This window comes from Poecilia reticulata, chromosome 22 (genome assembly GCF_904066995.2).
Source record: "Poecilia reticulata chromosome 22, P_reticulata-male-v2, whole genome shotgun sequence".
NCBI classification, from domain to species: domain Eukaryota; kingdom Metazoa; phylum Chordata; class Actinopteri; order Cyprinodontiformes; family Poeciliidae; genus Poecilia; species Poecilia reticulata.
Genome location: NC_088851.1, coordinates 26,304,095 through 26,326,343, shown reverse-complemented (window position 1 = coordinate 26,326,343; position 22,249 = coordinate 26,304,095). Strand labels below are relative to the sequence as shown.

Sequence of the window (22,249 nt, the reverse complement as noted above, 5' to 3'; positions counted from 1 at the left end):
TTTATTTTTAACAACAAAATTAAAATAGATTAAAGTATTTATTACTAATCAGTAGTTTCTAAAAAATAGAATCGTTTTGTTAAAACAGACAGAAATATTATTTTGATCTATTTTTTTAACCTGAGTAGTTTTTACATAAAAATATAATTTTAACTTCTAGTCAAATCAAAATTAAAATATATATTACTACTACAATTATTAATGACTATTATTAGCATTTAAATATAATTTTGTTTATAACAAATGGAATGAACACAAATATTTGCATCATTTATTAAATAATAAAATTTCAGAATGAAGCAAATAAAGATGCGTAAGTAGTAATTATTATTAACGATGTTCTTGCCTTGGGGTTGATCTCCATGGTGAGGAACAGCCTGAAGCTGGCGTGCGGCTGCATGGAGTGCAGCTTCTTCTCCAGCTGCATCAGCCAGCCGGGGGCCAGGTGGACGTTCTCCAGCATCACCCACCTGCAGCAGGAAAACATCCGGTAAAACCGTCCGACAAGGAAAAACAAACATCCGGAGCGTCGCTGGTCACCTGCCAGACTTGACGGCCGTGTTGATGTCTCTGTCGGCCTTGTTGAAGCCTTCAGCTGAACCTGTGGAGACGAGACGCATGCCCACCGTTAAACCTTCACCCGGCGCTTCGTTCACACAGGAAGCAGAGCGCGAGCGTTACCGATGGAGACGGAGGTGATCTGCTTGTTCTGCTCAGCAGCCAGATCCCGGACCAATCCGCTGGCATCGTAACCCGGGACAGAACACATCAGAACCGGAGTGCTGGGCTTCACCTGCAGGCGTGGTCAGAGCCGTCACCGTAGGAGCTTCCATCACAACAACAACAACAATAATATCGATGTAATCAATACCTCGCTGTCCACGATGTTGGCCAGGTCCAGCGGCTGCTCGATGATGTTCATGAAGGTTTCCCCCAGGACCTTGGAGACGAAGATGTGGGACATGGCCAGCAGGCGGTCGGGCCGGAAGGTGTGGATCAGCAGCAGCATGTGGACGGCCTGACCGATGGGAGCTGAGAGCACAAACATCCAGCAGGACCATCAGCGATCGATCAGGTTATGGCACTGACGGTTGACCGCATGTGAAAATGGCAGATCCACAGATATGTCGTCACTGGTTTGGACGTCACCACGCACCGATTCAGGAATATCGGTGAAATAAACACATTCACGCAAAGAATCAGAAAAAATTAGGGCATTTTTAAAATTAATTTTCACCACCTGAACAGCTAAGATCACAGGTCAGTGGAAAGGTTTAATAAAAATAGAGAGAAAGTGGGAAGTAGGTGAGTTATGCTAATTTAAATTGTTTAAATTAGCTGATACACCAACATCTTAAAACTAATGGACAGAATGTTCTGTTCTTAAATGTCTGCATGTTTTTGGCGTTAATTTTTGATACGACTAAAAATAATCCCTGTTGTCAGCTCGTTGCCATGGCAACAGTGGTGTGTGTGTGTGTGTGTGTAGGGGAGGAAACTATTCTTTAATTGAATCCATATTTTGTAGAAATCCGATGATGAATAATGGTGCTGCAGTCAGTTTTGTGTCAATTGGAACAATCTGGTTTTGTTGACGCGACTCAGTAGCGCCCTCAGGTGGGCGTCACTAGCTACAGCAGCCAACAGGCGCCGTCCAATCCAGTGATTTTACGTCGACGGGTCGACGGGTTCACTGACTCGACTGCTTCTCCTCCGACCACAGATAAGGAACGGCCAGCTCTGGAGTGTTGCTCTGGATCCACATGAAGAATTGCTGAGGAAACAAAGTGAAAAAGGAAGAAAATCGTGAAAAAAGGAGATTTAAAAATGAAATAAATAAGGAAAGCAGCAGGCAGGCTGCGGCTCACCTCGTCAGCTTCGACTTTGGCCACCAGGTCCTTGAAGGCCGGCAGGCGGCTGAGGCGGACCATGGCCTCGCATTGCTCAGAGGTCAGACCTTTGACCTTGGGCAGCGGCGTTCCCGTCAGGACGATCTCCTTTCCACGCAGGAAGTGCTGGAACTCTACGTCGTACGACGGCTCACTGAAACAAAACAAAACTTCTGATGTCGGTTTTTTCCCCTCCGTAAAGTTCAAGGCAAGTTTTCCAGCACTGGAGATTAAAACAATACAACTAAACTAAAAAACAGTTTCAATTCGCCATCATATGATTTAATGTTAATGTGTTGTGATGGTATTCTACACCTAAATTATAACAAAATGTTTCGTCTCTTTCACACATCCTATAAACCCGATTGGTCCGAAAACAAAACTAATTCAACTAAAAGTCCCTCGAATTCAATAACTTTGTCTCATCTACAAACAGACGACTTTTTTCATGAGTTACTCAGATCAATAAGTCATGAAGGGATTAAATTATATTGAAACAATACAAATAAATAGTATTAAAGTAAATGATGTTCCTGCTCAAATTAAACGCTTAAAACAAAATGTTTAAGAAAAGTTACAAAAAAGTTTCTAAAACAATTATTCTCCACGTTTTCTGGTGTCTAGTAAATAGAAACAGTTTTAATAATTTGATAAATAAAAAGTTTAGTCTGATTTAACCTCAGACAGATGAAAAAATGTGATTTTCTTATGAGGTGTATGAAACTGTAATAACTTTAAATTAAATTTAGGCTTTTAATTGTTAGATTAAACCTTAAACTAAGCCTGTTGCAATAAGAAATAAATAAGCACATGATAAATTAAAAATTAGCTCAATAATTCATTTGTTTATAGACTTTATGATCTGTTGGTTATGTTTCAGTTGTATGTTTTTTATCTCCGTTTTATTTATTGCTTTGGTTATTTAACATATCTTGTAATTCCAGTGCTAAAAGTTTGAGAGCAGAATTTCATTATTATGTTATCAATATATTACTTAAAAATGGTGTAAAAACCATTTTTTCACCGTGGTTTTTGTCGTCATCAGAACTACGCGCAGTTTGAAACACTTCATGCAGAAATGAATCTTTTCCTAACTTTGAAAACAAATCATTAAAACTCCAGCAGCTGTGTGCTGATTGGACAGTTTGAGGACTGCTCACCTGGTGATGCCCTTCAGGCTGATCTTGGCCAGCAGCATGGCGAAGGTGATGTGGTCCTGGTGCAGCATGCCTCTGGCCACTCTGTTGAACACCACCTAACCCAAACAGACCCAAACCAGACGTTTACAGCCGCGTCGGGCAGAGGACAGCCAGCGGCCGGCGGCTTCAGAAGGCGCTCTAACCTGGAACAGGTCCTTGGTGATGAGCGCCAGCCTCTGGGAATGGTCGCTGATGCTCTTCAGGTTGGCGTTCTCGTACAGCACGGTGTGGTACGTGTCCAGGAAGAAGTGGAGCGAGTACTGGTACAGGAAGTGCATCTGGAGGCAGACGGGAACGCTTTGTGAGCGGTAAACAAACGAGCGCTGCGCTCACAGGTGGGCAGAGAGCCCAAAAAGTTATACTCAGGTAACAGCAGCTCTACTCCAACACCAGGGACGAGTGAAAAGCAGACGCCCAAGAAATGAATCAAACAAGAGCAAAAATGTATCTGGACAAAGTCTAATCAAGTAACCGATCAAATGATCAACCCTTTAATATTTGAAAACTACATCAGACAAACCAAAATATGAAGTTATGTGGAAATTTTGGTATTTTAAGGACCAGGCAAAATCAAGCAAAAACTTTTTCCTAATCAGTTTCTTTCAATAATAAAAAAAAAAAAAGAAAAAAAAAAAAAAAAAAAGTGAAACTTTAACCAAAACTGTGTCTCTGCTTCTGGTGAAAACATGTTTGGGTCGTAACTAGTTACATTCACTCAATTACAGGTAACTTTTGAATAAAATCAACTTTTCAAAGCATTTTTACTACGATGTACTTTTTACTTTTCCTCGAGTAATTTTATTGTAAAATTTCTGGATCCTCTACCCAAGTTAAAGTTTCATAATGTTGGACGTTATGAATAAATAACACCTAACGTTATTTATTTAACAATAAATAAAGCTTTATGACTTGTTGTCTTGTGTTAAAGGTACTGGCTGCGGTCGGACCTGGTTCAGAGCCTCCATGGTGAAGTAGATGCTGCTGCAGGCGGAGGACAGCGACAGGTACTGCTGGGACACCGCCTCCACCTCCGCCATCACGATGTCCGTCTCCTCCACCTTCCTGGTCACCTCGGCCGCCTCCTTCTTCAGGTTCTCCAGGGTGGTGATGATTGTGTCGTCGTCCAGGATGCGACCTTTGACCTCGTTTAGAGCCTGGAGGAGGGACTTCTCCAGCTGACGGAGACGCAGCTGGAACTCGCCTGAGGAAAGATTTCAAATAAAAAAAACAAAAGATGATATTTTTTATTCAACAGCAATCTGATAAAATCCTTTTTCAATTCATCCTGCTAACCAGGACCAGAACAAAACCTCTTTTTATTTTGAATGTTCTTCATAAATCTTCTGCAAAACATGCCAATATATGTTGAGGCCTTCTGCAAAATTACTAACGTCAAGTTATGTGCAGGCTGCAACAAAATGAGAAGAAAATAAATAAAATTAATATATAATTAAGCTAACTGCAGCTACGCCCAATTATGACTGGTAAGGCGGATTTCCTGTTTCAATATGGCCGCTCCTCACATCAACAGCAGTGAGCTGCAGTGGAAACGAGGCAGACATGCTAAACTCAACGCTACCTGTAGCGCCTGCTAAGTGGCGTCTGCGCATGGGAAGTACAGATTAAACGATGTCTGTAAGAACTTCTGTTAACGATGTTTATGGCCGTCACCATGTTGGAATACAAACTTCTTAACTAGAACATTTACGGTTTCTCACTAGCAGATATTTAATTTAAACTTTGATTTCTCTAATTTTTTATGTCAACAATTGCTGATTCTTCTCTTCCATAAACTCCAGGTTTGTGGAGTTCCTGACTAGTTTTCCCGTCAGACTCTCCACCTGAGCTGTGGCTCTCTGCAGCTCCTCCAATGGGCCATCAGGTTACAGCAATCGGGAGATGTTTAAAGCTTGGGATGTTGAGAAGCCAACCGTGTTTTGACCGTGTTCTGCTGCTGGGTTCCTGGGTCTTTATGATGCCGACCGTGTTGATCTAATAAAACGCTGAACTTTGTGATTGTGGCGGCGTTTCTGTCCGGCTCACCCTGCAGTTTCAGGAGATCCGAGCGTTTCTCGTCGACGTCGGGCCGCTCGGCCTTTAGCACCTCGTTCAGACACTGGCTCTGCAGGCTGCTGCGCGTCACCGTGAAGTTCACAAACGTAACCCGAGAGCACAAGTCTGGAGGGAACTCCACCTGCAGAGACGCAGATCATCAACGACCAAACCGGGAGCTCAGAGGGTTAACTGACCGCCTCCTCACCGTTGGGTCTCGTGTGGACAGGAAGATTACAAACGACGGAGACAGATCGATGTCCTGGTCTCCCAGGGTGATGAGGACACGCCCTCCGGTCCGGCGCACCTCTCTGTTCAGCACCGGGTTCAGGATCGGGTCGTAGCTCTCCACGTCCTGAAACGTCACAGTGAGTTAGAGCTGATGAGTTTAGAGACGATGGAGTTTAACTGGAGATGAACCGATCAGATATCAATATCTGTATTGGTCCTGATATTAAAAAATATCTAGATTGAGTATCTATGTGTGTGCAGATCTATCCAGTCTAATTCTATGCTTGATGCTCTGAGCTTTAATGTTTATTTTACTTCTTATTTAGAGTTCTTAACTTCACTTCATGAATCAATCAAATTTTATCTGTATAGCACATTTCAGCAGCAAAGCATTTCAAAGTGCTTTACATAATTAAAATAAAAGCAGCATGCGACAGTAAAGAGAAACAGGGAGAAATAAAAAGAAATTAAGAAATAGAAAAACATCAAAGTCCTGGTGCAGTTATCAGATGAATTTATAATTCAGAACATTCATGTCTGTGTTTAAAGAAGAAACATTTTAGGTTTTTCTGAATCGGATCATATCAATAAAACATGGATCAGTGTGTCCATATTTTAAATCGGGGGGATCAGAGTCACTGCTCTCACCTGGACCAGCAGCGGGTTTCCGAAACGCAAAGCGCTCTCCAGGTTCTTCCTGAAGGCGTCGTCCAGGAAGCTGGTTCTGGTGATCTTGCGGTCCTTGTACTCGTTCATGATGAACTCTGTGGCTTGGCCCGACGGGTCGATGATCAGAGGGTACCTGAAGAGGACGACATCAGGATTAAACTGCAGGTTCAGCTGCAGGAACATTTCTGTGACGTTTCGGGTTCGTCGGCGCCGACCTGTTGAAGCGTTTGAGCATGATGGCGTTCTCGGTGCAGAGGTCGTCAGCAGGCAGCGAGTTGGCCTGCCAGCGGAGACGCTCGTCTGCGTTGGACAGATACTCCGTCCGCGCGATGTCGGTGCGGAACTGGGTCAGAAATTAACACGGAGCTACAATTACGCACAACCAGGTTTAAATATGATCAAACAGACACATTTCTCAAAACACTCTGGAGAGATGGCTTCAAATGCTGCATAGCTAGCATCTGAAGCCATCTCCATGGCAACCAGGTGTTTGGGATTGATGACAAACATTTCAGCGGAGTCTGGCATCCATTGGTGGAGGACCTGTGATGCTGAGGGACTGTTTGGGGTTCATAAAGTCCTGAGAACCTTGTTATTGCTGCACAATGGGACAACAATAAAATGTAGTTTTTATTACGTTAATAAAAAGTCATATTAGTAGAAAAAAAGATGCAATATTACCAGGAAGTTATAAAAACTGAGGAGCTCGTCAGCCTGTGGTTCTCTTCTTAACAGACTAAAGTGTTTTAAAATCCTGCTGCTGATAATATTCGATTCTTATGTTAGAAAACAAAATATTTCTTTATTTGTAAATCCAATACTACAGCACAACTTCACAAGATTCAACATTTTAATTTCTTTAGCTTTTATTGTGGATATTTTATAAACTTAATACTTCGTTCTCCTAATGTGACTTTATTCTTGTAAAACTTTGTTGGAGTGTTATTAGGACTTTTTATTAAGACTTATTTCTCGTAATATTACAACTATATTCTTATTTTGACTGGTAACTGCACTCTGCACACTTGTTCCACTTTCTTCTTGTATTACGACTTTGGTATTATTACGCCTTCCTGCTGTTATTTCATAAATGTTCCTTTATCTCCAGATGTGTGGACTGAGTGCGGTACCTGGATGTTGGCCTGCTGCAGGTGATGAGACCAAGTGGTGAACAAGTTCTGCCTCATCTGCTGCTCAAAGTATCCGGCGTACGTGATGAAGGCCGCGGACAGCAGGCAGTCTCCGGCGATGGTGGACATCTGGTTCTTGAACGTCTCGCTGGTTTTCTCCCAGCGCTCCCTTTCAGCAGAAAGGCTCTTCAGCAGCGCTGTGCTGCGGTTCACCTGCAGGAACAGAGAAACATCAGGTGAACTTCTTCCAGGACCTTCGGATCAGCTGGGAGCGTCTGAATGAGGCCGACGGGAAACGCAGACCTTTGCTTCGACGGCGGCCAGGTCGGCCTTGATGGCCTGGGCCTCCGAGATGAGCACGGCGTACTCCTCCTTGTAGCGGGCGATGCTCGCCTCCAGGTCCCTGATCATCTGCTCCACCTCCTCCGCCTTCGTCTTGTTGTCCTTCGCGTCGTCTTCCAGCTTCTGCAGCTCGTTACGCAGAGGCTCCACTCGTTTCAGCATGTCGGCGTAGTTAAGCTGCAGGAGGGAAGCATGGTGTTCGTTAGCTGGACTTTGATCTGGTCAGCAGATCCATGTTCGGAGCGTTCAGGATTCCCGACCTGAGCGATGGCCCATTTCACCATGGGCCCACAGGCCAGAGACGCCCTGTTGACCTGGTCGTAGTTGTAGCTCGGGTTGGACAGGTAGTTCTTCTTCATCTTCTCACGGATGGAGTCACTGAGTAAAAACAGCAGAGGGTCAGAGCTTTATGTGATAGAAATGATAATAAATCAGAGAATTAGGACGGAAATTTAAAGAGACGGTGCAGAGGACAGTTTTGATTTGTAGAAATTATATATATATATACATATACATATATATTAAAAAAAACACGATTAATCTACCTCCACCTCGGATTAAATGAAAATCAGTTCAGGAAAGAAATTAAATCATCAGGGTTCCTGCACACTCTTTATTTTATAACTTAAAATAAAACTTAATATTTTAAGTTTATTTGTTGGTGGCTTTAAATAAAGGCATTTATTAAAAAAAATTATTTCCATCATGTTTCTACAGTAAACTTAAATTTGCAAATCTCCTGTTCTGGAGCTCCAGGCTGTTTTCTTATTTTAGAAACAAAAAGCCAAGAAAATAAATAACATTATGAGATTAAAAGCCACATGAAAATAAAGCCGTACGACAATATAGTCAAAATATTATGAGTATATTTATAATTCTCATAATATTTCAACATAAGTTGAAATAAGACTAGAATGTCGTCATAATATTACAAAAATTATAATATGACATTACCAGAATAGTTGTAATAATACAAGAAAAAAAGTCAATTATGAGAATCAAGTCGTTTGACAGTAAATTGAAAAATTATGATAAAAATCACATGACAAAGTAAAAAATAAAGCCATTGTGGTTTGACTTTACTGCCGCAGAACGTTATTCTCATAATAAGACTTTATTATTGCAAACAAAAGGTTTCAAACTTTTCAATGATCTTAATTCATTGTTGAGTAACCAGAATGTCCAGGATGGAAGTAAACTCGTCTATTTGGACCGAATCGGTTCTGAAATTCAGATGTTTATTTGGAAGTAAAACCGTTTGGAGGTAAATGTTCATCTTATACTCCTTTTTCACTGCTGGAAAACTGAAATGTGTTAAAGAAGTGCGCAGGAACCCTGCAGTGATTGGTTCTCATCGTCTGGTTAAGACAAAACCTCCTTCCTGACCTCATTTCCTCAGAGGAGAAGTTGACTATGCTGCTGATGAAATTATCCCTGATTATAACTTGTCTGATTTTTTTCCAGTCTCCGGTCTCCTCGCCCAGCATGAGGCAGATAGACTCCATGGCCAGTTTAACGGCGGCGGGAGGGTTGGTCATGGCCCGAACTTCTACCAGGTGCTGCCGCTTAATGGAGCTCACGGCTAATTAAGGAGGAGGAGACAAACCCAGACAGAGAGAGAGAGAGCTTTTAGCAGACAAGCAAAAACCTCATTTCACCTGATTTCTTCAGCTTCAAAGTTAACGATGGTGGGGATGAAGTTCTCCCTCATGATGATGGAGCGGATCTGCTTCCAGTCCGTGGTGCTCTCCCCCAGCAGCAGGCAGATGGACTCCAGAGCCAGCTTCACGGCGGCGGGGGGGTTGGCCATGGACCGCACCTCCACCAGGTGCTGCTTCTTTATAGACTTTACAGCTACAGAGCAGGAGGGCAACGAGACGCAAACGGGCCAAGATGGAGGACGGAGGTGGACAGAAAGCTAGCTGTTAGCTGTTAGCCACGTTTACACAGGCAGGCGGGTAACAAAAGGCGCTCCACTTAAAAATATTGATAAATAATCCATCAGAAAAATAAATGTCCACATGACCTAAAAACAATTAATACAAAATATATTCTTTGATATTTTGGTCCCTTTTTGTCAACATTAAATAAAACCAGTCAAAAAGAAACAATTATGCAAATACTAAATTAACTACTGAAATACATCCGATTTAAAATCATTTGTTTATTTCATGTGGAAACTGTATTAACCTGATGGAGTCTAATGAATAAAGTGCTCTCCAGAGCCGACGTTACCGTTCTGGGCCTCGATGACGGCGGGCTCCACCTGGTCCAGGTCCTGCTTGACGCTCAGCTGCTTGTCTTTGATCACTTCCTGTTGCTTGTAAACTGCTTCCTGGATCTCCTGGCTCATCACCTGCAACCGAAGAGGAGCAGCATGAAAACACGCTAAACACCAACAGAACAGCAAAGTCTGAATGTTGGGCAATGTTACGTAAAATTAAATATTCTGTCCCAAATCTTTATAATTCACACGCTACAGCAGGTACATCGTCATGACTTGATTTATGGGATATTTTGGCTTCTTCTTCCTGCCGTTTACCTTTTTCTTCTCAGCTTCCTGCTGGTCTTTGACCATCTTCTTCAGCTTGTCGTTAGCAGCTGCGTTCTTTGCCTCCAGCTCCTGGCTCTTGATTCTCAGATCACGGCGAAGTTCCTCCACCTTGACGAGGAAATGGACACCATCGATGTGATGAACCAACAGTTTGGACCTTTCTTCATGTTTTACGGCAGGAAAGCCAGTTCTACCTGATCCACCGTCTCCTTGATCTTGCGAAGGCCGACGTTGAGATGCATCTGCTGCTCCTCCAACTCGCTGCGCTTCTCGTTGAACAGGTTGGCGTACTGGTTGATGAAGTCCAGGTAGTGGCGAGGAGTGATGGCCATGGTGTGACCGCCGCGCTTCGCCAGGCGATTGTTAGCCTGGAGGATTTGGTGACAAAGTTTAGCTTCAGCAACCAAAACAGAGACTTCCTGTTTACAACGTTAACTCCTGGCTAGCTTGATCCTGACCTGGTGAAGAGTTTGATGAACGAACACGCAGCCGTTGACGATGGCCTCGCGGTGGGACGGCGGCTGCGGCAGTTTGTCGTAGACGATGGGCATGTAGTCTGGAACCTTGTAGTTGGGCTTCTCCAGGTCCATCTTGCTGGTGAACTCCTTACCCACCTGGTAAAGAGCCTCTGTTGACCAGTCTCCAAACCAGTTCAACACACACCTGAAAGCAGAGTTTTAGTATGAAAACCGTTTCCGTCTTTTTGTTTTAGCTCCAGCTGGTATTTATGATGAGTGGACCTGTTGAAGAGCGCGGGAGACGTGGCAGCCCGGTCCTTCAGGCCCTCTGACGACGGGTTCATGGTGAAAACCACGTGCAGGTTTCTGATAACCTGGCTGGTGAACCACTTGTAAAGCTCCTCATGAGTGTCCAGCATCAGCCCCTCCTTCTGGGCTCCTTCCTTGCACTGAGTCATCAGCGTGGCATATTCATCTCCCTCAAACAAACCAGGAACCTGCAAACAACCATAAATATTATACAAACAGGAGAAAAGCTAACATTCTTCAGCATTTCACAGGATGAGGAGTAAAAGCAGCGTAACGTCACCTCTCCGTTGGCCAGCAGTGTGTTCATCCTCTCCAGGAACCCAGAGTCCAGGACGTTGGACTCATCCATGATGAAGGCGATCTTCTCATTCTTGCACCCTGAGCGACGCAGCACAGTGCGAAGGTCTTCATCGAAGTCCTCCCCGGTGTACTTCCTGTGCACCTGATGGCAGCAAACAGAAAATTAACAGAGAAAATTCAGTTAAAATAAAAAACACCCTGGACTGAAGCACCAACCTTAATCTGGTAGACGCTCAGTCCGTTCATCCAAGCCACGAAGCGGGAAAGAGTCGTCTTTCCGGCACCGCTGACTCCGATCAACAGCAGATGACCCTGAGGCTGCCGGAAGATTCTGCACAGAGAACCAGGGATGTTTAAAGGAGGGTTTGGGTTTAATCTGTCCACCAGCGGTTTTCATATTTTGTCACACAGAGTGGATTCTCTCAGAGAAACACAAAGGGAAGCATATCTGTATCATCATTTAGTGTTAAAATGTTCAGCCCAGTGTCTCCAACCAGCTTCGTAAATCAACTAAATTGGTTCCAGGTGATCAATTGAAGCTCAATATAAATGCAGCTGTTTTGTTTCTGGCCTTCAGGGTTTGATTGGAGAATAGTCAAAGTTCAGACCTAAATTAAATCAAGGATGTGGCAAAACTTTAAATTGTTTTTATTACAGAAAAACGGCAACAATGTGATAAAATGTGAGCTGGACGGGACAGAACTGTACGAAGAAGCCTTCAAAATAAAAGCCAGAACGCTCACCGGTCGATTCTGAGGACGTGGTCCAGAACCTCGTTAAACAGAACCAGAGGGACGTCCAGTTCCTCCTCGTAGAAAACCTTCAGACGGGCTTTCACATAGTCCCTCAGTTCCTCCTGCTCAACGGGGATGTAGTCCTGCAAACACAAACGGAAAATTAAAAACTGCAAAACAAAAACTGGTCAGAAGGATCAAAATGGAGGACGGCGATCCACCTTGGAGAGCCAGTTGCTGTACAGGATGGGCCTGTTCAGAGCCTTCTCCTTATCGATGTTAGGGAAATGTTTGAGAGCAACCATGTCGATGTTTTCATCCGTCCACCTTCTCTCATCGTCACCTACAAGCCTGCAGACAAACACAGACATTACAGCCTGGAGTTCACCGATTACAGTTTAAAACATCTGACCTGCCGATTTTGAACACCACAAATGTTTTTGTATGAAATATTGCTAAAATGTTTCTGAGTTGGAAACAATGGGGCGACCATTGCTAGCTATAAACCTGCAGACATGACCTGGCGGCTAACGGTGTTGCTCTCACCTGTCCTGGAAGAGACGCAGCGCCTCGTGAGCCCAGATCCGGATGAGCCCCTCCACTGGCAGGGTCTCCAGAGGGCGCAGCGCCTCAAAGATGCCCCGCACCCAGCGGGTCATCTCTCTGGGGGAGTAGATGTAGTGCGGCTGAATGTCCTGGGTGAAGCGCTCCTAAAGGACGGAGGATCACGTTTAAAAGCCACATTACGACGGGAACGGTTCTGCCGACGCCGGGTCCACTCCTCTACCTGAGACATGGTGTAGAACTCCACCATGGCGGCGGTCAGCGGCTCGGCGTAGGTCCGCAGAGACGGGATGAGGCGCAGCATGGCGCGGTTGAAGGTCCCGTAGATCTGGGTGAGGGAGGCGGGGCCGGGGTAATCCACGTACACCACCGGGACGTGGCGCAGGAACCTGGACACAAAACGCCACAAAGCGTCTACTATTCCAGCTCCAAAAATAAGATTCTTCTCTTTCAGGATAAACTGCTAGAGCAAGGTTAAGCTCAAACAAGTGTTAATTATGAACATTGATAATAAAGTTGTATGACAAAGTTATTATAACATGAAAATAAAGTTGCAATACAATAAACATAGGTCATATGGAAAAGTCGAAATATTAACAGAATAAATTTGTAATAATACAATGCTAAAGTCATAATACAAGAAAAAGTCATGATAGTCGTATTAACAGAATAAAGTCATAATATTCAAATATTATATTATTACAAAAATGTGGTAATAATTTAAAAAACTACTTGTAATAATACTGGCATAAAGTCATAATAAAAAAGACAAGTCAATATTTCTATAATGAAATCGTAATATTAGAAAATGAAGTTGTAATTTTCCTACATAAAAAAACTAATTTAGGAATGTTAAGAATCTTGTAAAATTTTACTTCTGTATCAGATTTACAAATAAAATACTTGATATTTTCACACATCAGCTTCAGATTATCTTCAGCATCAGGATTTTGAAACGATGGAGGAAACGACTGAAGAAAGCAGATTCTTACTTAGAGGCAACATCAGACACTGAAAACCATTGAAGGTTTTTCCCTCATTAAAACTTGTTTTCCTGTCATTTTCAAACTTTTTTCCAGTATTATGACTTTATTCTTGTGATGAAAAATATCATGCTGTACCTGTGTGTGAGCGGCTTTCTGCCGGGATCAGTGGGAGGATTACAGGCTCCGACGAACTGAATCCTCTCCAGTTTCACCCAGGTCTGGTCTGAGGTGCGATAGAAGCCTCCATGTTCCACCATCTACCAAACACAGGAAGTTAAACGCCCGGCCCGCTGCAGGTGTCTGCATCCACCTGGAAACGAGGCGCACCTGTCTGAGGAAGGAGATGACTCTCTGCGTGCCGTACTTGTCCATGTCCGGCAGGTTGATCTCGTCGCAGAACAGAACCAGCCACTTGCCCAGCTGCACCGGGGCCAGCACCACGCCGTTGGGCGTCCGCCGGTACTCGCAGTAATGGTCGAAGGTCTTCAGCAGCAGCTCCGGGGTCGTGGCGCTGGAGAAGTTCAGGCCAACAACCTGACAAACAGAGCAAGACGTTCATCAGCCGTCTCGTTCAAACGGGGAAACGTTTCCTGACTCGCAGGTTTGAGAATTTAATGTGCTACAACGTGAAGCTGCTTGAAGGTGAACTTGTTAGTTTTGCCTTGGCAGCATTAACTCAAGATGAGGAGATGCTAAACTCATTAGTTCATAAAAACTGTTTCAGTGTCCTTTTGTATTTATCCAGCTGCTTCTTATTTATTATCATCAATCTTGTTTTATCTGAAAATCTCATGATTTCAACATCTCAACTCAGATATGATGTCAAGCTGCTTTATTAGCTGCTTTATTGCAGCATTTAGTCATTTTGTGATGAGGTTTACTGAGATAGTTTCCTCCATTTCTCTCAAAATGTTTTATTCCCATTTTTTCCACTTTTAGTTCCAATTTCCCCCCCGCCCCCATAGAAGCTCCCGTTGTGATGTCGTTAAATGCTGGAAACGGGATTGTTGTCTCACCTCCATGTCAGGCAGAGCCCTGAGGGCGCTGAACAACGTCATGGTCTTTCCAGAACCTGGAGGTCCACACAGAACCAGTGGCTTGTGTTCTGCCAGCCACGTGTAAAGCAAGGCTTCATGGCGGACCGTGTCCAGCGTCGGAACCACGACGTCCGGAGACGCCACCTTGTGGGTTTCCACCTCGATCTGGGGCACTTTGCCCTGCCAGGACTGCCACTCGCCTGAGATGCAAACCTGAAGGAGGAAACAGCCCAGATGAAAACGGGTCGGGTTCGTCTCTTCCATCAGCGCCAAATAAAACCAGCCAGACCTCATAGTCGATGATGGGAACATTGGGAGCAGACGGGAGGGGCACGGTGGTGATGCGTCGGATGTATTCGCCAAGCTCCGCCCTCATTTTCAGACGGCCATCGCCAGAGAAGGACCAGAGGACGGCGTAGATCAAATACCTCTGCAAGGTGAGGAGAAGAAACGGTTGAAAGTTTCCCTGAGCGAACGAAGCAGGCGAGAGGAGAACGGGTCGCTACCTGCATGTATCTCTCCAGCTGGTCGATGGGCATGGGGAAGTCGGGGTGGTTGTTGTTGTACTGGGCCACGTTCCGGCAGGCTTGGTGCAGCATGGAGAACAGCGAGCCCAGGCAGCGCAGCCGCGTGAAGTCCATGATGTGCTCCATCTTGGAGGCGTGCTCCAAGGCTTTAATCACCAGGCCGGTGGAGGTGAAGTACGGCTGCAGGATCGCTGCAGCGTCCCTCTGGATCTGCAGCATAAACACAACTTCAGCAAGCAGAACCTCAGAAGCAGCTTTCAGCTTTTCTGTTTGCTGCTGTCGTATGTAAAGCAGCTTACTCCTGAAATGTGTCACACAAATAAACCAGACTTAAACACGGGGTCTAAACTTTTATCCACGCTTGATCACCTGCAGCATGGGGGAAGAAGCCTCGTCCTCATCCTCAATGCCCTTCCTCTTGCGCTGAGCTTCGTCCTCACCCTCGTCCAGCGGGATGCTGCGAATGCGAGCCAGGAAGTTGTTGAAGATCATGTCGGTGCTGAGCACGTCTTCGCTGAACCAGACCATGCCGCAGCGAGACACGGTGGCCAGGGTGGCGTACTTCAGGTCCTGCACCTCAAACATCACACGCACCTGGACAGAGACGGCAGAACAAGGTGAAAACGGACCTAAAGCCTCATGATGCGACGGCACAAAGAGGAGGCCTAGGCCGGCATCAGACCTCTACGTTTCACAGCATTTAGCTGCTTTGGCTTAAAACAGAAAATCAATAGTTATTCTTACTGTACTGAGTATAACCTTTAAATATTTACCATGAGTAAATTGGTGGTTCAGTAGTTTTAGCTGAAAAAATCTGCAGCAGCTCTCGGGTGACGGTGCTTATTGCGCAGAATGTTGTCCAAGTGAAAAACAAGAACGCAGCCGGTTGAATGTTTAGTCAATCAGAAACTCCGTCTTCAAACTGCCGCCATCGCTTCTTCATCGTCCGCCATGTTTGTTTACTCTGAACTCATGTTTGATCCAGAGGATTTATATGTATGATATCTGAATGTTGGCAGGTGAAATCTGCCTGATATACCAAGAAATGTCATTTCTGTGTCGTCCATCAAGTTTTAGAAATAAATTTACAATTTTAAAATGTTGCCATGTGAACCAGGCATAAGTTTCCATGCCTTTCTACGGACCCATCTTTCCCCTTTAAATGAGGTAAATGTGAGTGGACCAGGTAAGCTCTTACGTTTGGCGGTAAGCTCAGACGCTCTCCGTTTGGCAGAGTGAGCAGCTTGTTGTCGTCCAGCACAGAGTTCAGGTTCTCCACCCACTCTGGGTCGACGTCGCCATCGAAGATGATCCACTGGCGCTTCTGCAGCTCGCCTCGGACGTTGTCGATGATCCTGAAATTAAAGGGAAATGATCTCATCTGTGTTTTTCTGCAGACGGTAGTTTGTGGTTGGGGTTCTGATGGCGTCGCCGCTCACTTCCTGAGGATGTGCGTGAACAAGCCGTCGGTCCATTCGCGGGTGTTTGGGTCCAGAGTTCCGTATAGGTGGTCCTTGCTGATGGCCTTGGGGTCGATGATGTGGGCCACGCCCTCCACCCCCTCCAGCCGCTCCAGGGCTTTCAGGAGGACCCGCCAGGCCATGGTCTTCCCACTTCCAGAAGGTCCCACCATCATCAGGCCGTGGTTGATCTGGGTGATCTGGTACAGCTGGAGCACCTGGAGAACAGGTAAAGGTGCTCCAGGTTAGGACAGATCTGTGGCCTACACAAGACATGCTCAAACACACAAAATCATGCTTAGATGAAGAGATTTCATTCTGCTCAGTTCTACCCATTTTCAGATGTTTTAGGGCCTCTTTTGCTTTAAATTAAAATAAGGTGCTGCTGGCCACGCCCCCAAACACAACATTTACACATGAATATGCCTGAAAACAGATGCTCAGTTATACAAATCTTTGAAAAGCATTAGTAGAACCTCCGGCACAATGCAGCAAGTGGTTTCTGGATGGTAAGACAACAATAAAACACTTGTTTCTTCCAGCAGCCATTGTACAGCACATACAGCGGTAGAACCAGCTGACCAAACATGCTGGAGTTCAGCTTGGGTTGCTAGGAAACGGGTGGAACTCTGCTGAGGTTGCTAGGTAACGGGCTATGCTTGGCTGGGGTTGCTAGGTAACAGGGCAGTATTTGTGGTTTGTGACATTCAATTCTGCAGGGTTTTGAAACGGCTCATTACCTTCTTGCCAAAAACCAGCCGTTTGGTTTATTTAAGCACTTTGGCTGCTTTTAGGATCAGTAGAAACCAAAGGGAAGAACTAAAACATGCGTCTAGAGAAGGTTAAACTGCTAACATGTGTGTTTTTCCTGGTGAAGGGGGAGGCCTTACCTTCTCCACCCACATGCTGCCCACATCGTCGCCGTCTCCGTAGGTCAGGTACATCTCGCTGCAGACCTTCTTCAGCTCCTCCCTCAGTGCCGTCATCTCTCCTCGCAGGTACTGGACTCCAGGGAAGACGTCCGACAGCAGACTGAAGAGCAGAGGGATGTCCTCCGCCACCAGCTTGGGCACCATGGTCTCACACACGCTCTGGATCAGGATCTAAAGCGACAAACCCAAACTCAGGACACAGAATGACGCAACCTAGCTCAGTTTGATCCAACCTCAGTTTTTCCACCTCTTGTTCTGGAAGGTTCTCGGCTATCTCGTTCTCGTCGACGACCTCCCCGCGCTCCAACTTCTCCCTCTTGATCTTCTGGATCCGCTCGCGCTTGACGTTGCCAGCGCTGATCAACACACTCTTCAGGGCGCGGAGACCAAAGTCATAGTGACTCTGAGACGACAGCTGCTCGTCGCACAGCCTGAAGATAAAAACAGAGCGCAAGTCAGAGGGATGCTTTCTAAACCGAGTTGAGCCGAGTTAAAGCCGACACACACTTGAAGAAGGGTACGATCTTCTTGGCGAGGATCTCGGCGGTCCGGAAGCCCTGGGAGTAGAGCATGACCTGAGCGATGAGCTGCCGGTCGGGCTTGGTCATGGCCAGGCTGCGGAACAGCTTCTTCAGGTTGTCGGGCAGGTTGGAGCGGCCGGCGTAGCCCGGGTTCATGGTGATGAAGATGGCCATGTCAGGGCTCACCTTCACCTGTTTGTTCAGGAGCTCCGTGGTAACGGGCACACCTGAGCCAGAGGGAACAGATCCCACTCAGCGCATCGCATAGAAATATTGATCTATAAACTTTACATCATCTCTGTGGAGAGTTTGTAAAAGTGTTCACAGCTCATTTTAATGCCTTTGATGTTTGTGGCTGTAACACGACAAAATGTGTGTTTCGAAATATTGGAGAATATTTTGTTTCATTCAACGTTTGGGCAGATTCATCTCTTTGATGCCAAAATGTTGATCAAACGTGACTCTTTCATGCAACTCTTATTTCGTCAGACAACCGTTTATGATTTGCTACCAAAATGAAAAAATAAATTCCCCATTTGAGAAAGAGACAAAAGTTTATGTCACTACATAATTGTTGTACTTCATGTAAATGAATGATAAACTTTAGGCTTTGCCCTCTGCTGAGTGATTTCTCCCTCTGCAGAGATCCTTCAGTAAAAGAGTCAAGAACTGTAAGGAAAGTATCTATACTGATACTTTTAGTTCGTCACTGAACGTATCTGGACCGACAACTTTTTAGGAGTTTGAACAACATAAAGGAAATCCTACCTGGTTCTTAACTTTTTAATTTTTAAATAATTTTAATTTTAAGTAATCAGCCCTCATAATTTCTTCTTTCAGCTCAAATTGTAGAACTAAATTATGTTCTGTGCGTTAGTCTATCAAGTAAAATCCACTGCAGTTTGCAGTTGTAACGTGATAAAAAATAAAAATTACAACAAGGCGTATAAATATTCGTGCTGAACAGTGAAATGCGATGGCTCAGTTCTTTTTCGTACGTACTCCTGTCTCTGTTGGGGTTGCTGTGCTCCCTCAGCGCCACCTGGATGTACTGGACCTGCTGGGAGACGGCCGACAGCATCCTCTCCTCCAGACGGTTGAACTCGTCGAAGCAGCCCCAGGCTCCCACCTGGCACAGACCCACGAAGATTCGACCCATGGCCTGAAGAGGAAGAAAATATCTGCATGATGTCCAGAAATAATCTCTAATATTTAATAAAAAGTCCTGGACCAGCCATGCTGCACCTGGAAGTCGAAGGTTTCATCACAGTTGAAGACCAGGACAAAGCGTCCCAGCTGGTGACCCAGAGCTTTCACAGACTCCGTCTTTCCGGTTCCAGCAGGTCCTGCAGGGCAAACAAAGAGTCAAGATCAACTTTTCTGTTTAGAGAAATTTTAAAAATGCTGTTCCACCTCCATACCGAAAGGTGATCCACCCAGACGGGCCTCCAGAGCCTGGGTCATGGTGAGGTAGCAGCGGTCCGTCAGCGGGGTCTGGACCAGTTTGTCCTGAACGCCCAGATACTCGAAGCCGTAGTTGAACTTGGCGTTGGCCATCTGGATGGACAGCTGCTGCAGGACGTCCGTCTGCTTGGGGTCAAAGTAGAAGCGCATCTGGCAGAGCCACTCGAAGGACTTGGGGTTGTCAATCTTGTTCTTGATGAGCGCCCTCGTGACATCGCGCTGGTGCACCAACTCTGTGATCTGAACAGAGTGAAACGATTTTCAGACAGTTTATCTAAACTCAGAGCTTCAAGTTGATCCGAATCTCCTTTTACCAGATGCTCCAACTTCCTCCTGCGGAGAGGAGGCTGCTCCATCAGCACCGTGTCGGCCAGGACGTTCAGCGTGGCCTCGACGTTCGACAGCACTCCATGCATGGGCGACATGTCGCCGCCTCCAGAAATGGTGGTCAAGGCCAACTCGATGTTCTCAGACCAGGCGATCTGGGCGGACAGGACCACCAGTTGGGCCTGAAGACACACAGCATTTTAACATTAATCAATAGATTTATGAATGCAGAAATGAATAAATAAATATATGTGTATATAGATTAATGAATGTATGTAAAAATTACCAAATGAATGAATGAATACAGCAAACTGATAAATTTTTTGCGCTAATATAAGATCGCTTTCTGGAAGCATGGATGAATAATTCATTCATGATCTGTCATCTGAAAACTTAAGAGTCAAATTCCAGCCTCCTCATTAACTATCCATCTAATTGTCATAATTAATTAATGTTACTTGGCTGAGGTTTGTTGTTCTTCCCAGTTAACCCTGACTGGATGAAAAACTCTCCCAGTCCTGACCTGGTAGCGATCGATCCAGTTGATGTACTGCGTCAGGTCGATGGCGGTGTCCTTGTTGAAGGCCGTGACCTCGGTGACGGACTCGGCGAGCAGCTTGGCCAGCGTCACCCTCATCTCCTTCTCCACCAGCGTCAGCCACTCGTTGATCTTGGGGTGATCCGTGATGGAGACGGGCGTCTTGTACAGAACCTCCTCTCCCTCCCGGGACGAGATGCCCAGAACCTCTGTGTTGTCTTCGTTCAGCAGGATGCTCGACACGCCGGCAAACATCTTCTTGAAGTGTTTCTGGAGCTTGGCCACGTTCTTGCTGTTGCCGATGATCTCCAGCAGGTCCTCGTCTCCCACGAAGTAGAACCTGTCAGCAAAGACGGAGGACAAATGTCAGACACCGAAAGGTTAAACGTGAACGGTAATTATCGCTCCAACAACACGAGGCTTTACCGACTTCAGCCCACGTTTTAGAGATAAAATATATTTATTTCATTGGATAAATATTTATTCAGCTTATTTTTAAATTTCACTGAGGTGATCCGGATTTACATCTGGGAAACAAGAGACAGAATAACGGATGGAAGAGTGGAGAGCCAAGGAAGAAACCAAAGAACGAGTGAAGAAAAGATGGAAAGAAGGAAGGAAGGAAGTAAAGAAGACAGGAAGAAAGTGAGGAAGTAATTTAGGAAGGAAAACAGAAAATAAGCAAGGAAAAATGGATGGAATGAAATGGAAGATGAAAAAAATGAATGATGGATAAAATAAAAAATAATGCTAGAACGAAGGATGGTGGTTGATTTTTAGCTTTGATAGAACATGGAATAAAAAGTCTGTAAATGTTTAGACTTCCTGATTTGTTGCTTCCTCCGCAGCGCCCCCTACCTCGGGAAGGAAGATCTCTCCCTCTCCAGGTATTCTCCCAGAGCTTTCTGGATCTTTCCCAGCAGGTCGGCCAGTCGCTCCAGGGACCTCTGGACTCCCTGGATGTTCAGGACGTCCATCACCAGCGGAGACTTGGTCACCTTCTTCATGAGGGCCAGGAACTCTGTGCTGATGCTGCAGGACAGAGACGGTTCTGCTTCAGTTTTTACTGCCTGCAGCTCCATCTGCATCATTTTTAATCAGGTTCTGCTTCACCTCTGGAATCTCTGCGTTTCTACAGGCAGCAGATGCTTGATGTCAGCGCTGCCAGTGAAGATGCCTTCCAGATAAACCCAGCGCCTCTGGACGTCGATCCAAACGTCAAACAGAGCCATGATGCGGTTCAGCTTGTCCTCCCAGCTCAGAGCGTCTTCCTCAAACACCTGAAGAAGAAGAAACGAGCTAAAATATCATCCAACATCCGAAGCGTCTGAGGCTGAGATGAAGAGACGTTAGCCGTCGTCACCTTGTAGTAAGGAGACAGCTTCATGGCCGACACGCTGTTGATGTGCTCCTTGACTTTGTTGAAGAGATCGTCCCAGCCTCGGATCAGGCGGCACTTGTTCTGGTAGTTCACCAGGTCCAGTTCATACGAGTTCCACACCTCACGGATCTGACGGGACCAGAGACCCAGTTAGAGAACCAAGAGAGTCCAGGAAGAAGGACAGATGGAAGGATGGAGGGAGGGATTGATGGATGTAAAAACAACAAAAACAGATGGATGATCATCTGATGGATGGTTAAACAAGGGAACTGCTGGATGGATGGAGGGAAATGATGACGGACAGACAAACGAATGGACAGATGAATAGTTGGACAGATAAACAGATGGATGGACTAACAGATTAGTTGATGGTCTTGTCCAGACGTCTCACCTGCTTCAGGAACTCCTCCAGAGCCATTTCTCCCTGAGCCACCAGCAGGACGTCCTTCACCACCATCTCGTTCTTCTGCAGATCCACGTCCCAGATCTGCCCCAGTGTCAGCTCTGAAAGCACCCAGTTCACATGCAGCCGCTTCATCAGCTGCTTCCAGTGGCGGTCCTTCAGCGCCTCGGACTTCAGCTCGATCACCAACATGTTGACCTGGAAACGGGAACAACAGGAAGTGAGCTCCGCTTCCTTTAAAT

The 22,249-nt window shown here is 45.5% G+C and overlaps 1 protein-coding gene across 2 annotated transcripts in view; it reads right to left on the bottom strand.

Moving 5' to 3' along the window:
- Positions 1–22,249, bottom strand: part of dync1h1 (dynein, cytoplasmic 1, heavy chain 1) — a 36,215-nt gene that overhangs the window by 4,575 nt on the left and 9,391 nt on the right. Inside the window, exons 21-68 of one of the 2 annotated variants that reach the window (XM_008401897.3) lie at positions 21,996–22,205; positions 21,587–21,733; positions 21,337–21,503; positions 21,082–21,255; positions 20,209–20,563; positions 19,673–19,867; positions 19,316–19,598; positions 19,140–19,240; positions 18,897–19,056; positions 17,881–18,121; positions 17,621–17,804; positions 17,332–17,544; positions 16,421–16,659; positions 16,180–16,336; positions 15,351–15,575; positions 14,961–15,191; positions 14,744–14,884; positions 14,434–14,667; positions 13,745–13,951; positions 13,553–13,674; positions 12,655–12,820; positions 12,414–12,577; positions 12,089–12,218; positions 11,877–12,010; positions 11,350–11,464; positions 11,114–11,275; positions 10,807–11,021; positions 10,525–10,729; positions 10,261–10,434; positions 10,055–10,174; positions 9,748–9,868; positions 9,171–9,366; positions 7,773–7,890; positions 7,474–7,689; positions 7,171–7,383; positions 6,256–6,383; positions 6,020–6,173; positions 5,349–5,495; positions 5,132–5,282; positions 4,036–4,289; positions 3,232–3,366; positions 3,050–3,144; positions 1,869–2,043; positions 1,699–1,774; positions 872–1,032; positions 682–793; positions 541–601; positions 347–470 (exon numbers count right to left, since the gene is read on the bottom strand). In XM_008401897.3, the coding sequence (XP_008400119.1) occupies positions 347–470; positions 541–601; positions 682–793; positions 872–1,032; positions 1,699–1,774; positions 1,869–2,043; positions 3,050–3,144; positions 3,232–3,366; positions 4,036–4,289; positions 5,132–5,282; positions 5,349–5,495; positions 6,020–6,173; positions 6,256–6,383; positions 7,171–7,383; positions 7,474–7,689; positions 7,773–7,890; positions 9,171–9,366; positions 9,748–9,868; positions 10,055–10,174; positions 10,261–10,434; positions 10,525–10,729; positions 10,807–11,021; positions 11,114–11,275; positions 11,350–11,464; positions 11,877–12,010; positions 12,089–12,218; positions 12,414–12,577; positions 12,655–12,820; positions 13,553–13,674; positions 13,745–13,951; positions 14,434–14,667; positions 14,744–14,884; positions 14,961–15,191; positions 15,351–15,575; positions 16,180–16,336; positions 16,421–16,659; positions 17,332–17,544; positions 17,621–17,804; positions 17,881–18,121; positions 18,897–19,056; positions 19,140–19,240; positions 19,316–19,598; positions 19,673–19,867; positions 20,209–20,563; positions 21,082–21,255; positions 21,337–21,503; positions 21,587–21,733; positions 21,996–22,205 (8,208 nt within the window). Of the gene's footprint in view, positions 1–346; positions 471–540; positions 602–681; positions 794–871; positions 1,033–1,698; positions 1,775–1,868; positions 2,044–3,049; positions 3,145–3,231; positions 3,367–4,035; positions 4,290–5,131; positions 5,283–5,348; positions 5,496–6,019; positions 6,174–6,255; positions 6,384–7,170; positions 7,384–7,473; positions 7,690–7,772; positions 7,891–8,898; positions 9,095–9,170; positions 9,367–9,747; positions 9,869–10,054; positions 10,175–10,260; positions 10,435–10,524; positions 10,730–10,806; positions 11,022–11,113; positions 11,276–11,349; positions 11,465–11,876; positions 12,011–12,088; positions 12,219–12,413; positions 12,578–12,654; positions 12,821–13,552; positions 13,675–13,744; positions 13,952–14,433; positions 14,668–14,743; positions 14,885–14,960; positions 15,192–15,350; positions 15,576–16,179; positions 16,337–16,420; positions 16,660–17,331; positions 17,545–17,620; positions 17,805–17,880; positions 18,122–18,896; positions 19,057–19,139; positions 19,241–19,315; positions 19,599–19,672; positions 19,868–20,208; positions 20,564–21,081; positions 21,256–21,336; positions 21,504–21,586; positions 21,734–21,995; positions 22,206–22,249 lie in introns of both variants that reach the window. The other variant, XM_008401898.3, reaches the window with a different exon arrangement.